At 43.0% G+C, this 18,091-nt stretch overlaps 2 protein-coding genes across 10 annotated transcripts in view; one reads left to right on the forward strand and one right to left on the reverse strand.

The window, feature by feature from the left end:
• Positions 1–18,091, reverse strand: part of CTPS2 (CTP synthase 2) — a 128,940-nt gene that overhangs the window by 49,858 nt on the left and 60,991 nt on the right. The gene's annotated exons all lie outside the window — the stretch shown is intronic.
• On the forward strand, positions 3,507–8,128 carry S100G (S100 calcium binding protein G). The gene is made up of 3 exons (XM_082375960.1): positions 3,507–3,612; positions 4,425–4,568; positions 7,865–8,128. Exons 2-3 carry the CDS (start codon positions 4,434–4,436, stop codon positions 7,967–7,969), a joined length of 240 nt encoding a protein of 79 aa, XP_082232086.1. The 5' UTR covers positions 3,507–3,612; positions 4,425–4,433; the 3' UTR covers positions 7,970–8,128.

The raw sequence follows: 18,091 nt of genomic DNA on the forward strand, positions 1-18,091 counted from the left end.
CACTTCGTATATGCATCTCCTCTCAGAAACTAAAGTGCGGGCTCCTCACGCACAAGGACTAGATCTTCTTCTCTAGCACCACCAGAGTCCAGCACAATGGCAGGTTTGGATCAAGCGCTCCATCGTTAAATCTCCCTGGATTTTAATCAAAAACTAACAGAGGAGACCCAGGGACTGGTCGGTGGGCCTACAAGAAGTGGAGGGTCTCTGAGACCAAGTTGCAGACGGAAGGGGAGAGGGGCAGTGGCGTGCTCTGAGGTCAAGGTACGCTGTGCCCAAGCTCACCTCTCACCTGATACAGGGCCGGTACTTCTCTGCAGCATCAGGGCAGCGTGAGGATGGAATCTACAATGGTGAAAGCACTGAGCAGTCCTAGAAATATGTATATATTTTCTAGTTTTTTTAACTTGGTTTTTTCCACCAGTAAAATAACGTCTATGTTACTTCCACTAGGAAAAGAACATTCTTCTACCTTCAGGTGTGATCATGACACTCAAGTCCTGCCTCTGAGCCTCACACTAACATTGACCAGCTCTCCTCACAGAAGCCCTGCTCCTGAGACGGGGCAGGTGGCATGCTGGCACGGGTCGGGTGCGGGGGCAGCACACAGCCCATGGTAAAAAGCAGCCCTCGATAGTCCCGGGCTCTGATAAGGAGGCCTCTGCGAACTCTGGCACCCAGGGCTGCTGCTGTGGCCTTCGAGCACAGTAACCCGGCCGCGGAGACCTGTGGTACCCCAAGCTTGTAAAATAAGTTACTCTTGGCTTTCCTAGGAAAAACTGAAGTCTGTCCAAAGATCAAGCAATTGAACGGTGAGGTGAAATAACCTTTGCCTCTCCATTTTTCCATTACCCATCTTGTGCCTGTCATTTTTTCCCCCTTCTCTGGTTTCAAAATGCACTCTTTTGAACACACCCTGTATTTATCGCCCATCTCCATATATTTTTAGTTAATGTTTCATGAGAGTATCTATTGGTGGATTTCATGTTTCCCACTGCAGGTTTACCCTCACGCCTGAGTCCACAGGTAAAGGGAAAAATAAGAGACGAGAGATGTGACTTGCAGAGGTGAGCAAGTGAAAATGTAAGAGGACCGACGGGGTGTTTTTCCCGTTCTGTTAGCGTTTACCACAAGCCTAAGTTCTGACAACAAGCGGCACTGGGCCTGTTTTAATCAGAGGTCTTCCCTTGAAATTAGAGATTTGTAGCCTAAAAGACTGTTAACCAACACTGTTCCAAATGTTTTTCTTAGAGTTCATTTTATATACACACATGCTCACACACACGTGTGTTCATATATACATTTCATGTGTTATATACAACATATACTATCTCATACAATATATACTTGTTAAAATCATATAGTTATATTGTTATTAAGATCACATATAATTATTAAAATCATTTCTTCAATAGACTCAAGAAATAAAACAACTGCCATGTTGATTTTAGTTCACAGGTGGTAATTTGAGAGAACAGATAATTTAAGATGCTATTTCAACAACTGGGGAGATGTGAATACGGGCTGTGATAATGGCATTGTGGTTGTGTAAGAGAATGTCCTTGTCCTTACGAGATAAGATGCTGAGGTATTTAGGGAGTTAGTGTCTGGATGTCTGTAACTGATTCTCAAATGGTTGGGGTTGGGGGGGTCGTCCATAGAAAGAGAAAGCAAATGTGGAAATGTTACCGATTAGTGAATCTGGGCGAAAGGTGGGTTGGTATTCATTGACTCTTCCTGCAAATTTTCTGTAGATTTGAAATTTTTTTAAAAAGGTGTTGGAGGAAAAAGATATTTCATGACTGTTCAACAAAAGCCTTCTTCCTCCCAGGTAAGACAGAGCATAAGTATAAAAACCTGAGAAATTCTCTAAAATCTTGATTAAAATACACTGCCAAAATCAGAACATTTTTGTGTAAATCTTAAAGCTAAAAGCAAAATGCCTATCTTTACTCTAAGAAGTGAGTTAATACAGAGTCAGTACGGATGCATACCAATGTCAAATAATCTGCAATAAAAGCGAGAATAACATACACAAGACAGCTAAGGTGCATGGAATGATCAGGACTCAGGATTGGTGGGAGCTTTTAAGGAACTCTATATATAAGATTTCACATTTGTTCTCCAAGGTAAATAAGGCCTTAGAATTTTAGAACTGAAAAGCCTCAGAGAGAAATACAGTCCAATATTTTAATCCTGAATTTGTCTGCAATGTAACAAAGGGCCATAGAAAACTAAATATACAAAAGGTCCATAAAAAGTATGGACATATACAAGTATCTAAAAGCTGATGAGTGCTTTTAAAGTTGATCTGGAACCCCCTTTTGTGAGTTACAATCAGTATCGGATCAATGTTCCCGGGAAATATCCTAATTCTTTCATGGAACTCTTTCTAAGAGAAATAAATTTAGTCTCCAATTTTAAATCCTGGCAGTTCCAAAAGTTTGAAGTAATTCCAATTGAATAAAAGTAAGTCAAGTGTTTTCACGAGTTTTTAGAATGATTAACAAAATAGATTTGGCAAGGAAAAGCAATAAGAAATAAAAAGCACATATGTGAACAACAAATAATGAAAAAGTTGAAAAATGACCATGCTATTTGGCGATCTTGCTTTGCCAAATGAAACCACAAATTATTGTGTATCTTCCCCCGACTTCTTAAACCTGCTTCTCAATGATATTTTATTCATTCATTCAGTTACTCAAAAATTTAACCACCTAGGGACTTCCCTGGTGGCACAGTGGTTAAGAATCCACCTGCCAATGCAGGGGACACGGGTTCGAGCCCTGGTCTGGGAAGATCCCACATGCTGCAGAGCAACCAAGCCCATGCGCCACAAGTACTGAGCCAGCGCTCTAGAGCCCGTGAGCCACAACTACTAAGCCCGCGTGCCACAACTACTGAAGCCCACGCACCTAGAGCCCATGTTCCGCAACAAGAGAAGCCACCACAACGAGAAGACTGCGCACCGCAATGAAGAGTAGCCCCCGCTCGCCGCAACTAGAGAAAAGCCCGCACGCAGCAACTAAGACCCAAGACAGCCTAATTAATTAATTAATTAATTATTTTTAAAAAGTGGATGTTTATTTAAAAAAAAATTTAACGACCTTATATGTACAAAACATCAGAGGGACTTCAAAGGCTATAAGGCAATTCTTTAAACTATGTAGTATTTGATTATCTATTTCAGCATTTTTTTCTTGATGTGCAGAAAATTATTTTTTTCAAGCCTAAATATGCAAGTAAATTGAAAAAAACCAACCCTCCATATTTGAGCTTTCTGAAATGTGAACAGTGAGCAAATATCCTCGTTCCACATTGTAGGGAAAATATAATCTAAGGGGTAAAGGATCCAAGCTTATACTTGGGACTCTGAACCATTAAGCAACTGTTGAGGTGGCCCTTTATTGGATCTTGCCCTTAATTATGAAGCTCATGCAGTCTTAGGCTTGGGTTTCAAAAATCATTAATAATTACCCTTAAATGGCAAACAAAAGGAAAATTTCCTAATCAGGGTGGCGTATCTGTAAAGACTATAAAAGTCGCAGGATCCTGCTCAGCTTCTCACACTCCTATTTGATTCTTCCAGCTGCCTCACTGCTGGACGACCAGGTAAGTGTGATTTTAGTAGTACCTGTAGCTGCTTCTGCTTCCTTTCAGAATGGTGTGAAAGATCACGGTCTAGAGAAAAAGTGGGTTTGTGCCATCTAAAGATATTACCAGTAACTTAAGAGGCTAGGAGCTGTGGTCAGGTTTCTTCAAGACCACAGCCTACAGAGTGCAGAGTAGGTACCTAAAAAGTTAAAAATGTCATAATTACTAGTAAACGTATTTGGCTCCAAAGACTATCTTCTAACAGATGTACTCTAAAAACAGACATTTAACAACCTATTTAAGATGATTTTTTTTTAATTAATTAATTTTTATTATTTTTGGCTGTGTTGGGTCTTCGTTTCTGTGCGAGGGCTTTCTCTAGTTGCGGTGAGTGGGGGTCACTCTTCATCGCGGTGCGCGGGCCTCTCACTGTCGTGGCCTCTCTCGTTGCGGAGCACGAGCTCTAGACGCGCAGGCTCAGTAGTTGTGGCTCATGGGCCCAGTTGCTCCGCGGCATGTGGGATCTTCCCAGACCAGGGCTCGAACCCGTGTCCCCTCCATTGGCAGGCAGACTCTCAACCACTGCGCCACCGGGGAAGCCCCTAAGGTGATTATTTTTAAAACACGTTTTCAGTCACTGGTACATTGTGATTCCCACAGTTCCCGCCCCCTCTCTCCTCCTCCTCCTCTTTATCTTCCCCTCTCCCCTTTTCTTTATTCTCTCTCACCTATGCCAAGGAAACAGCCCAAAAGCACTCAACTCCTGCTGGCGATCATCAATAGAAAATACTTCAGCTTTTTGGTAAGTTCATTTCTTTCCCAATTTACAGGACACCAAAATGAGTACAAACAAGTTTCCTGAAGAACTGAAGAGCATTTTTGAAAAATACGCAGCCAAAGAAGGTGATCCAAACCAGCTGTCGAAGGAGGAGCTGAAGCTATTGATTCAGACTGAATTCCCCAGTTTACTGAAAGTGAGTATACCACCACAGAGCCCGCTGATGGGGCGGCGATGGTGGGAAGGGAGGGGAGAAGAGAGGAAAGGACGCGGGAAGAGGCTGAGGTCCGCGACGAGACTGATCAGAGCTCCATCTGAGACAGACCGCCTAGCAGCCCAGGCATGGGCATCACCGGAGGGAGGGCGCTTGAATGTGTGCTTTCCTCCCCTGAGGGCAGGCCACATTTCAGAAGGCAAGCTCCTAGAAAGCACGGACTACGCCTTCTATTGCCCACAGCCTTGACACAGAACTCCCCGGGACCAGCCATAGTAAACAGAAGCCATGATCGCACTCTTACCAAGCTAGGCCTGGAAGACCCGCAGGTGGCCAAGCAAACACACTAAGGCCTTCAGCCTGGATTCAGCACCCCTGTGCCAGGCTTTAGGAAAACAACGAGGCCTGTACGGTTATAGGAGTTGGACCTGGATGTGCTCCTCTGTTATAGGTAGGATCTCTCAACTAGACCAACACTTACTTGGCAGTCTGTTAAGAAAACCGGCTTCATGCTGATAAATTGCCCTCTGGCGACACCCATTTCTATTTCAAAAGCATTTACATTTGTGTTAATTTGTGTTAAGCACCTAAATTTGTGCTAATGAGCAACCACGCGTTTCTAAACAACTTTCAGGAAAGGATTACATTTCCTCAGCCATAAAGTTTCTGATCAAAACCATCCCAGAGTTATCAAAATCAAAATCCATCTAGAGGCAATAAGGAATAGGGAAAGGTTGATTCTCTTTGCTCCAATACATTTTCTTTCCCTTGGAACTAAAAACCATCTTCGAAATGGAAGCAACTGTGCAACTACCTGTTACATTTGACTTGGTCCCTACTTAGCTCTAACTTCAGAATTTGGTTCTCAGTTTTTAACCAGAAATGTCCCTTCTGCCAATATGACATGTGAGAAGGTTTCTAGTTTTAGTTAGTTAGTTTAGTTGCTGAGGTTTCTGTTTTTAGTACTAAAAAGTGAAGTATCTGAATTCGATGACCTTATAATCGATATTTTCTTATAGTTAAAATGTGAAATAACTTAAAAAGTTAAAGGTACTAGCAGAAAAATAGACTTTCTAATTAAAAATAAAAACCAGTGTTTCTGAGAAAGATTCAACTCTTCAAAAAACTCTTAAATTTTTCCAAAAGGAAGAAAAATAATAATAGGAATAATAGAAAATAATAAGAAAAAGGAGAAAAATAATAATCTGACAGGAAAGCCTAGGCAATCTACTCAAACAAGTTGTTTTTAAATAAGGTAAGATTGGTGAATTTTTCTGTATTTTTCTATATTTTATGTATTTCCTATAAAAAGCACATATGACTTTTCTAATTTGGATAAAGGTAGGAAGACTAATGGTAAGTTGTGAAAAATCTACTTATCAAGTCATGTACTGATTATATTTCCATATGGATTTCTAAGGTTTTCTAAACTATACTCTGTTTACATCACATCACCTTGTATGGTTTAGAATCTAGCAAATGCTTCAGGAAAACAGTGCTTGGTATTTATAAAACAGATGCTAAATAACTAACACAGTTTGGTCTTGTGAGCATAGCTAAGTGCCAAGTGTCTTTAAAGGAATCTTAGGGATTAAAGCATACCTTGATGTAGAGATTTGTTGCACAACAATGTGAACATACTTAACGTTACTGAACCGTATACTTAAAAATTGTTAAGATGGGGAATGTTATCTTATGTGTTTTTTACCACAATTTAAAAACAATTTTTGAAGCTGACTTATAAACTAAACTGTTATTTCAATAGGTTTCCTGGGTACTATTTTGCCACAGAGACTCCTAACCTGAAAGTCAGAGTTGTGATGGCTTTAAGATTTGAGTTTTACGGCAGTGGAGGGGCTCAGTACAAGTCTCCCTGAAATATGCCAGTTTAGCATGAAGATTACTTGGAACTAAAAGCAATCAAAACCCAAAGGTTCAGGGAAAGCTCTTTACCTCCCACTCAACTGCCTAAATTTACACTGCAAAGAAGAGAGCTCTTCTTTTACCAGGAAGAGAGCTCTTGCTAGAGATTCCTTTTTTCCTAAGAAATGTATCTGTATAACAGGCCAAACTTTTGTTTTCCAAACATCTCTGCCTACCTGTGAATGGCCTTCCTTCCCTTTGTAGCCTTAGCCCAGGATGTTATATAAGCCTCAGTTACCTGGCTGCCCTCTGGGTATCATATTTTTATGGGGTACCCTGTACATATGTAATTAAACTTGTTTTTCTCCTGTTGATCTGTCTATGTCAATTTAATTAATAGACCAGCCAAAGAACCCAGAAGGGAAGAAGGGAAATTTTTCCACCCCTATAGCAGAGACAAAAATTAATCCTGCTTAAGTCACTACAGGAATACCAGTAGTCAAAAGGGAGTTGAGCTGAACATGATCTGATGTAACAAGCAGTGGTTCTCTGAGTAGTCAGTACTGCACCAGCAGCATCAACACCGCCCAGGAACCTGTCGGAAATACAGATTCTCAGGTCCCACCCCAGGCCTAGTGACTCGGAAGCTCTGGGAGTGGGACCACCCATCAGTTTGGGTTTACTAAGGTCAGCAAGCCCACCTGGTGATTCTGACGCATGCCAAAGTGTAAGAACCACTGAGCCAAAGTCATCCTGCATAGCATGGCAGTGGGCTGCAACCCGGGGTTTGGGAAAAAACTAGGGTGGTTGCTAATTAAGGGGTTGAGCTCTGGAGTCAGTGTTTGAACCCCAAGCCCTCTACTTACCAGCTGGGGGCCCTAAGCAAGTCAGCGGGTGTCTCAAAGCCTCAGTTTCCTCATCTGTAAAGTGGATCTCCCCCACACGGCAGCTGGGAGAACTGCACAGGCTAAGGAAAAGCTCTGGCGTGGGGCTGGCCCATGGCAAGCCTAGGATCACGTGCTGGTCCAGCTCTGGGGCTGGATGCCAAACCAGCTCCCAGGGAAACCTTGGAGCAGGGCTCTCGGCAGTCAAGTAAAGCCCTGGGACTTCTTTTCAAAAGAATGATTTCGATTTCGTTTACATAGGAAACCAATTATTTTAAAATACACATTATCAATTTTAAAATAATAAATGTATGATATAGTTTTTTTCTAAAAAAAGGGTAGTCAGTTCTGTGACATGAAGCAATACTACAACTAAAGTTGGTTTTTTCATCTCTATCAGTAACATGTGACTGAAAACTCGGCGGCCTTCTAGGAACGCAGACCCAGTGTCTCTAATTTCGGAGAATGTGCAGCAGTAACTGAATCATTTTCTCTCCTCTCTTCTATCCCATCCTTTTTGTCTAAAACCAGGGTCCAAGCACCCTAGATGACCTCTTTCAAGAACTGGACAGGAATGGAGATGGAGAAGTTAGTTTCGAAGAATTCCAGGTGTTAGTAAAAAAGATATCCCAGTGAAGGAAGAAACAAAATAGATCATTCTAAGAACTGGAAGAAGAGTGCCTGGGATGTGGCCCTATTCTGTACGAAACCACCATTGTCTCCACTTAATTCTTTGCAATTGTAATGATCAAGCAGTGAGGTCTAATTACTGAATAAAGAAATCCTTAGACATGTCTCACCTTGTCAAGTACTGACCCCTGTAGCTTACTAGATTTGAAAGTAACCTTAATTTGATGCATCTAATTTATAGATTTATAAGGAAAAAAAAAGGCCCAGAATAGTTCCATGATCTTGACCAAGACCACATAGATGGTGGCGGAGAGTTGGAAAGAATTCTGCCGAGTCAAACCAACTCCCTCCCTCCACTCGTCCACCAGAATAACCGCTCCCTGCTCTCCCTCCGCGGCCACACAGGGCTCACATCATTCCCAACATCAACTCGCATTTCACTCTAGTCAATGCCTAGGGAGAAACAGACTTCACAAAACAGACACTTGTCTTTAAAGTCATCTCCCAGCACCGGCTGTGCCTCTTGAATCAATGACCCTTTGGGGGAGCAAAAGGAATGTATGTCCAGAGAGTCAGTTCCATTCCATCATTGAGGGGATGGCCTTGGTTCTAGTATGTGATGTGGAAAATAAAAGGGACAGGAAGGCATAGGGCCCTCCAGCTCTGGCATCCTGCGATGCTGGGATGCTGGGTATCTGAGAAACAGCTAGTCCTCAAGTTCTACTAGTTGAATCCAGCTGGGGGGAGGGAAAGAGGGAGGAGCGCGGGAGAGGAGTAACTTTCTTCTGCCCCTTACCAGGCAGTTAAAATGGCAAAGTCAAATCAGTCCAAGTTGGCCAGGGCAGCCCACCACAGCAGTGCCCTGGCAGCCAGGTCGTTATCCTGACCACCGCTCTCCCCTCCTCGGAAACACCTGCAAATCATCAGCACTGCACCCATTCCCTTTGACCAGCATCTCAACCTTTCTGTTCATTATCACCTTCCTAATGAGCCTTGTTAGACATTTTTTTCCCAATTGCCCCTCCAACGAAATTTTAATTCCACGTATACATTGTGTGTATACCTGTTTATGTACCACATTCATATCTGCGCTTTAGACATGGTGTAAGATGGTTTTTTGACCCACCACCGCCCCTCAAAAGCAATTTTAACCCCTGTGGTGTAAGTACATAGGGTAGCAGGTCCCCAGAGGAAGAAAACCAGGCAGGGCTTTCTTGACATAAGAGAACCCATTTTTGGCCTAAGCCATTTTGTGATCTAAGCCTGGCCATAATGCTTGTCCTTGAACAGGTCTCAGGAATTAATGACCTTAAGGAAACAACGTAGGAACAAATGACTGTTATCAGGCAAGAGAAGTAACAAGAGCAAAGATAATACATCAGTTGTAAAGACCCCCAGTTCTGTTTCAGCAGTAAAGACTAGCCTGAAGCACTCAACCACCAGATCAACTGGCACCTAAGGGATGATAATGTTGACCTTTTCTGACCCTTGTGACTTCAATCAACTAAAGCTTGGACTGTGTGGACTACGCAAGCCCCTTCGCGAACATGCATGTACCCTTAGCTCAAAACTTCCCCAGTTTTCAGGGAGACACTGCTTTGGGAAAGATCCCTGGTGTTCTCCTTACTTGCTGCAAGTAATAAATCCTTCCTCCTCCCATCCTTTGGCTTGGTTGCATCTTTTGGTTCAACACCCACGAAGAGGTGAACCCAGTTTTTGGGTAACATTGGGAGCAAGAGCGCATGCCTTTGAACAATGTTTTTCGATGTTTTTATTTTTAACTCATGCTCTAGAGCCAAAATTGCCACACTTTACTTTCTGTAGTTGACATCAGAAAGATATGGGATTATTTCCACTTTCAAAATGTAGGAAATGACAACATTGAATGGTTTTAAAACTACACAAGCCCTCCTGAAGATTCTGCTATGACCTTACTCTCAAGCTGAGAATCACTGCCTGAAAAGTACTGCCTTTGAGTCAGTTTTTCTAACCTAACATATTTGAAGTGTGTGCTGGGTATGTCAGTCAAGTTGGCTGCTGTAATTATCCCAGTAGTTTCAACTGTGCACTTGAAGGCACTCCAAGGTGGGCACACACCCACTCCCCACCTCGTTCACCCTGTAGGGGAGCAGAATTTGCCTCCCTATGTCTCTTTGGCATATTAATTCTTTTAAGCTGGTTATTTTCTAAGAAACAGCAGACATGGGAGAAACGCTGAAAACCAAGTAGAAGTTACCCTTTTGTAAGAAACATTTACATGCATAAGGAAAATCTCCATTTGTAAGGGTCTCTCCTTGACTGTACCAAGAAGAGGATGACCAAATCTCTAGAAACTTATCAATGGAGAAGGCAAAGGCTTACATCTGCATGAAAAGCTCACCCTTGTTTACCGTGCTTTTCCTAGTCACCTCCCATAACTGACTCCCCACCACCCACACCCTCTTTTGTCTTTAGCCAAAGATGGTATTCAAGGTGAAAGCCTTCTCTCCCATGTATTCATGTTATTCAAATTTTGTGTGATTTTCTCCTGTTAATCTGTCTCATGTCCATTTAATTCTTAGACCAGCCAGAAGAACCTAGAGGTAGAGGAAAATGTCTTCCTCCCCAACAACCCACAGAGTGGGCAGGGGGCTGTCCATCGGCTGAGGAGTTGCATCTCAGACAGGCAAGTCCTGGTGATGTAACAATCTAGAACAAGGCCAGCCAGGGTGGCCCAAAGTGGGTCAGGCATAAATGAGTTAGGCAGTAGATAGTGACTTGAGGGCAAGGTGGGGGGAGGTCATATATTTAAATTTGCTTGAACATGAGCTAAAAAAAAATCTCTGAAAGGACACAAAAGAAACTGAGGCAGGAGACAGGTGGGCTCCAGGCTAGGCATTTACAACTGGCATCCTGTTCATATCTCCTGGGGTGAGAAGAAGATGAGCTCCAGGCCGGACATTCATTACCAGCCCCCGGTTTACATTTCCTGGGGCAAGAGACAAACGAGCTCCAGGACTACATATTTATGACCGGCCTCCTGTCTATATTTCGAGATCTGCACCTCGATATAAGAAACAGGAACAGGGTAGATAACCGGACACTGGACACTTTTATGGCAGAGACAGAGGGGCTAAACCCTGTTAAAAGATCGAGAGGTCATACATTTCCCATCCTTGGGGCAAGGGAGACACTACGCATGCACAAAAGCCTTCACAGGGTCAAAAAGGCAGGAGACGCCAGACCATAGTAAGTCCTGCTACCTCCCTCCCAGAGGCCTTTGCAATGAAAGCCATCTTGACTGAGGGGTGCGTGTACACCCAGGGGAAGGTCCAGAGACAAATTAGCCATGGGGTCAAAACAATACGATTGGCCAAGAAGAAGACAAAGACCCGGAAGACTGCCCCCTCATAAAGGATTTAAACTTCCCAAAGGCACGACTCTCGCGACTCTCTGAGTTCGCCTGTGCATCTTTCCGCATGTACTCTGCTTTTCCAGTAAACTTTTCACTTTTCTCTTTACCTTCTGCCTCCTCGCCTGAATTCTTTCTTGACAAGGCAGGCAAGAACTAGGGACCCAGGCCCTAGCTGCTGGCCCCTGTGGTCCAGTGGTTAGGACTCCCAGTCCGGGAACTAAGATCTTGCTTCCAGCTACTGCTCGCTGGTGCTTGCTGCAAGCTGCTGCTTACTGACGTCTGTGTCCAAAATCAAAACTAGTATCAGTGGTCACATGTTGGGATGAAACTGAGTCCCCCTAAAACTGAATTCCCCTGCCAAGTTTATGATTAACCTCTCTATTAAAACCTTTTTTCCCTTTCTCATCCCCTCTGACCTCAATCCTGTGCCAACTGAACAATGATCAACCAGTCAGAGGACTAAAAGTGCTCTTGTCAATAACATCCTTAACATACTCAGGTTGTTTCTCCAGGGCAAGATGAGCTAACAGACCGCCCCCCTCCCCAGGTCATGGAAAACCTGGCCAAAGACTCATAAACCTTAGGCATCCTGACTCTTGAAACTGCGATTAACAAATGTCACAAGACAATGATTAGCCCCACCTTCTTTGTCCTTCCCCTTTAAAAACCCCGTAACTCGAAGACTAAATTGGAGGGGATCTGAGGCTCACTTCCCACTCCCTTGCTTGGCACCCTGCAATAAACCCTTACTTTGCTGCAAATACCCGCTGTCAGAGTTTGGCTTTCTGAGCAGCGAGCACTCAACCCCTTGCTCGGTTTCAAGGAAAGGACTGGGCAGATGAGGGACAGAGGTGTGAAAGCCACTCCTCACTTCATATTTTATTGTACATTTTTGGTTTTTCAACCCTGTAAATGTGTGTCCCATCAAAAAGAATAAAATAAAATTTTAAATAAAAAGAAAACATTTGTAAAATACCATATTGTTGCTTTTCATAATGAGCCTCTTTTCACCCTCTTTCTTATTTGGAATAGTCAGAACATACAACCATCTAAATTTTGGGAAGTGCATTGGAACCTATTTCAAACACTCAGAAATTTAACCAGAAAAAAAGAAAAATGAGTTCTAACCCTTCCATCAAGAAACAAAGGAGATTTTTATACACCATGAGGGAATGTTTAAACACAATCTGTATCATTCTAATTCATACAAAAGCATTCTCATAGTATCAAAAGCCTTAAACATTTCTAATGACTAATTATATTCCACTGTAGGGATACCCCTTAATGGTCTCAACTATTTCCCCATTGTGGGGCATTTAAATTTCTGTCATTTCTGATTCTTCTAATGTTATAGTGAATACCTGTTCACTTCTTTGTCAACATATCAGATTCCTTAGGAGAATTTCAGAGAACTAAATGTCTGAGCCAGAGGGTATGAATATTTTTATGCTTTGTGAAAGAGACCACCTAGTTGACTTCCAAAAGGTAGTATTGATTCATATTGCTACAAACAGGCAGGAGAGCACCAACTTCACTCCCCAGACAGCATTCATCAGTCTCATTTTAACTACTTCATTAATCGCAACAGTGCATATCTTTTATTATTTCTGGTTTTTATAGGAATCCCCCACTACAGATGGTACCCAAATTACAATGCTTCAACTTTCCATTTTTCAGCTTTAAGATGGTACGAAAGCAACGTGCATTCAGTAGAAAGTGTACTTCAATTTTTGAATTTTGATCTTCTCCTGAGCTTGAGATATGCAATATGATCCTCTCGTGATGCTGGGCAGCGGCAGCCACAGCTCCCCATCAGCCGTGCGATCACGAGGGGAAACAACTGATACACGTACAACCATTCTGCACCCAGACAACCATTCTGTTTTTCACTTTCAGTACAGTATTCAATAAATTATGAAACAGAGCAGGACCCCGCGAGGCCCTCCTGGGTACAAGCCCCTCCTTGTCTCCTGTTGCTTGTTTGTAGAAAAAGCTTTTGTCTCCTAGGCCTTCCCCAGGTTCCAAAGAGCAGACCCAGTTAATGATTAGAGAAGCGGAAAATGCAGAAACAAAGGAAAGCAATCAAACAAGAAAAGTACTAATAGCTTAAACAATAGAGTCACAGGACTCCTAGTTCCTCCTGAAGGGATACAGACAACAATCTGATACATATCTTTGAGTTGTTCTGCAGCAACTAAGTGGAAGATGTTGACTACATGCTGACCACAAGCACAAAGACCCCAGACTGGTTGGAACCAGAAGACTGATGATTGAGATTCCTGAAACACCACCCTGTTACCTCACCACCAACCAATCAGAAAGAATGTCCATGAGCTGATCAGGCACCCTACGACCCTCTCCCATAATGTTGCCTTTAAAAACCCTTGCCTAAAAGCCATCGGCGAGTTTGGGTCTTTTGAGCACTAGCTGCACATTCTCCTTGTTTGGCACCCTGCAATAAAAGCTGTCCCGTCCTTCACCACAACCCGGTGTCAGCATAATGGCTTTGCTGTGCATCGGGCAGGTGGACCCAAGTTTGGTTCAGTAACAATTTCATGAGATTTTTAACACTTTATTATGAAATAGGCTTTGTGTGAGATGGTTTTTCCCAACTGTGGGCTAATGTAAGTGTTCTGAGCACATTTAAGGTAGGCTAGGCTAAACTATGATGTTCAGTAGGTTAGGTGTATTAAATGCATTGACTTCCAATATTCAGGACATAACCCCATCATGAGTCAGGGAAGATATTTATTCTCCCACTGAGTTTATGGTTGGGTACTGTTTTGTAAAAGATATTCTTTCTCTTGTTTGAAGTACCCTGTCAAGTTTGTTATGAGATTGTGAGCACCAGGGTGTAGATACTGTACACTGCCTATTGAGTGTCTATGGTGACATTCTTTTGTTTGATCAATATGATGTGTTAATCAATTTAATTCCCAGGATAAACACACTATCCATTCATGACTGATTATCCCTTAACACTATTAAATTAGATATTCTAATATTTTATTTAAGGTTTTTACATCTTTATTAATAACCAACAGTAGTCTATAGCTTGGAGTTTTATTTTTTGTTGTATGTGCTTTCTTGAGTTCTAATGTTTAGGTCATGCTAGCTTCCCATTTTTGCCTATGTTTTCGATCTCAATCAGCCTCTCACAAAGTAAATATACACTATCTCTTTCAATTCCAACATACGTAAAGCACCTACTACAGGCAAGGTATTATACGAGATGCCATAAGAGATACAAATTGTCAGACCTCTGAGATCCTAAGTCAGTGATTCTGAGATCAGGCGAGAGAAAGGCTTAATCTAAGAAGTAGTATTTCAACTGGGATTTGTAGGAGCAACGTTGAAGAGAACGTGCAGAGAAGGGGCAGCACTGGGCATTGAAAAAGAGAGGAAACACATCAAACAAACATCATGTTGTTAAGAAGGAAGACATTTTCCTCTACCCTTATAAGGTCTTCTGGCTGGTCTAAGAGTTAAATTGACATGAGACAGATTAACAAGAGAAAATCAAAGTTTAATAACATGTATACATGGGAGAGACCCAGGAAAACTGAGCAACTCACCAAAACGGCCAAAACTCTAACCTTAAATACCAACTTCAGCCACAGACAAGAGGATGTTGAAGGTGGGGAGAGTCAATTATGGGAGGTGACTAGGAAAAGCACAGTCAACAAGGGCAAGACTGTGATGCAGATTTGTGCCCTGCCTGAAGTCTTTTCTCCCCTCTCATCCCTCTGTCTCCCACGCCAGCTGAATCCTCCTAAAGCACCCATTTCTACTGAAAAGCCTTCAGTAACGAGTACGGTATTTATCAATTACATACGATGTCAAGGTTGGCAGGTATTATCTTACTCATTCCCTGATGCCTTCAGGATTAATTTTGACACTGACACTCAAGGACCTCCACAAATTCACACCAATCTCCTTTATTTCCTTCCACTTCTGTACAGGAGAGATGCGCTTCGGCCATGTTATTTTATGACCAAATCTTGGACATTCTAGCCTAGCATAAGCCTCCCCTCCTTTCAACTAACTCTCCAAGAGTCTCACAATCTTCCCTTCCTACTGTAACCCACAGTATTTCCCCCCCTCTCACCACCCCGGACCCTTAATTCTTAAGTATCCAAGGACTACCTGTGCTCTGCAATACCTTGGCCACTACACTAGGTGGCTATTGACATTTAAATCAATTAAAATTAAATAAAATTTAGGGACTTCCCCGGTGGCACAGTGGTTAAGAATTCACCTGCCAATGCAAGGGACACGGGTTCGAGCCCTGGGCCGGGAAGATCTCACACGCCGCGGAGTCACTAACCCTGTGCACCACAACTACTGAGCCTGCGTTCTAGAGCCTGCGAGCCACAACTACTAAGCCTGCGCTCTAGAGCCTGCGAGCCACAACTACTAAGCCTGCGCTCTAGAGCCTGCGAGCCACAACTACTGAGCCTGCATGCCACAACTGCTGAAGCCCGCGTGCCTAGAGCCGGAGCTCCGCAACAAGAGAAGCCACTGCAATGAGAAGCCAGCACACCTCAACAAAGAGTAGCCCCTGCTCACCTCAATTAGAGAAAGCCCGTGTGGAGCAGCGAGGACCCAACGCAGCCAAAAATAAATTAATTAAATAAATTTTTTAAAATATTACATTTAAAATTCAGTTCCCTGACAGAAGAGAAGACACAGAGACACAGGAAGAGGAGGAAGCAATGTGACCAGGATGATAGAGATAAGAGTGAAGTAGGCCCTGAACCAAGACGGCGGAGTAGAAGGACGTGCTCTCACTCCCTCATGCGAGAACACCAGAATCACAACTAACTGCTGAACAATCATCGACAGGAAGACACTGGAACTCACCAAAAAAGATACCCCACATCCAAAGACAAAGGAGAAGCCACAATGAGATGGTAGGAGGGGCGCAATCACAATAACATCAAATCCCATAACTGCTGGGTGGGTGACTCACAAACTGGAGGACACTTATACCACAGAAGTCCACCCACTGGAGTGAAGGTTCTGAGCCCCACGTCAGGCTTCCTAACCTGGGGGTCCGGCACCTGGAGGAGGAATTCCTACAGAATCAGACTTTGAAGGCTAGCGGGATTTGATTGCAGGACTTTGACAGGACTGGGGGAAACAGAGACTCCACACCTGGAGGGCACACACAAAGTAGTGTGTGCATTGGGACTGAGGGGAAGGAGCAGTGACCCCACAGGAGACTGAACCAGACCTACCTGCTAGTGTTAGAGGGTCTCCTGCAGAGGTGGGGGGTGGCTGTGTCTCACCGTGAGGACAAGGACACTAGCAGCAGAAGTTCTGGGAAGTACTCCTTGGCGGGAGCCCTCCCAGAGTCCACCATTAGCCCCACCAAAGAACCCAGGTAGGCTCCAGTGTTGGGTGGCCTCAGGCCAAACAACCAACAGGGAGGGAACACAGCCCCACCCATCAGCAGTCAAGCGGATTAAAGTTTTACTGAGCTCTGCCCACCAGAGCAACAGTCAGCTCTACCCACCACCAGTCCCTCCCATCAGGAAACTTGCACAAGCCTCTTAGATAGCCTCATCCACCAGAGGGCAGACAGCAGAAGCAAGAAGAACTACAATCCTGCAGCCTGTGGAACAAAAACCACATTCACAGAAAGATAGACAAGATGAAAAGGCACAGGGCTAGGTACCAGATGAAGGAACAGGATAAAACCCCAGAAAAACAACTAAATGAAGTGGAGATAGGCAAACTTCCAGAAAAAGAATTCAGAATAATTATAGTGAAGATGATCCAGGACCTCGGGAAAAAAATGGAGGCAAAGATGAAGAAGATACAAGAAATGTTTAACAAAGACCTAGAAGAATTAAAGAACAAACAAACAGAGATGAACAATACAATAACTGAAATGAAAACTACACTAGAAGGAATCAATAGCAGAATAACTGAGGCAGAAGAACAGATAAGTGACCTGGAAGACAGAATGGTGGAATTCACTGCTGTGGAATAGAATAAAGAAAAAAGAATGAAAAGAAATGAAGACAGCCTAAGAGACATCTGGGACAACATTAAATGCACGAACATTCGCATTATAGGGGTCCCAGAAGGAGAAGAGAGAGAGAAAAGACCCAAGAAAATGTTTGAAGAGATTATAGTCGAAAACTTCCCTAACATGGGAAAGGAAATAGCCACCCAAGTCCAGGAAGCACAGAGAGTCCCATACAGGATAAACCCAAGGAGAAACACGCCGAGACACATAGTAATCAAATTGACAAAAATTAAAGACAAAGAAAAGTTATTGAAAGCAGCAAGGGAAAAACGAAAAATAATATACAAGGGAACTCCCATAAGGTTAACAGCTGATTTCTCAGCAGAAACTCTACAAGCCAGAAGGGACTGGAATGATTTACTTAAAGTGATGAAAGGAAAGAACCTACAACCAAGATTACTCTACCCAGCAAGGATCTCATTCAGATTCGATGGAGAAATCAAAAGCTTTAGAGACAAGCAAAAGCTAAGAGAATTCAGCACCACCAAACCAGCTCTACAACAAATGCTAAAGGAACTTCTCTAAGTGGGAAACACAAGAGAAGAAAAGGACCTACAAAAACAAACCCAAAACAATTAAGAAAATGGTCATAGGAGCATACATATCGATAATTACCTTAAACGTGTGAATGAATTAAATGCTCCAACCAAAAGACACAGGCTCGCTGAATGGATACAAAAACAAGACCCATATATAT

The sequence above is a fragment of the Balaenoptera borealis genome (assembly GCF_965194805.1).
Source record: "Balaenoptera borealis genome assembly, chromosome: X".
Lineage (NCBI taxonomy): Eukaryota > Metazoa > Chordata > Mammalia > Artiodactyla > Balaenopteridae > Balaenoptera > Balaenoptera borealis.

Coding starts and splice junctions, on each gene's coding strand:
- S100G (XM_082375960.1), top strand. CDS start 4,434: ATGAGTACAAACAAGTTTCCTGAAGAACTGAAGAGCATTTTTGAAAAA. Junction 4,569..7,864: donor AATTCCCCAGTTTACTGAAA/GTGAGTATACCA, acceptor GTCTAAAACCAG/GGTCCAAGCACCCTAGATGA.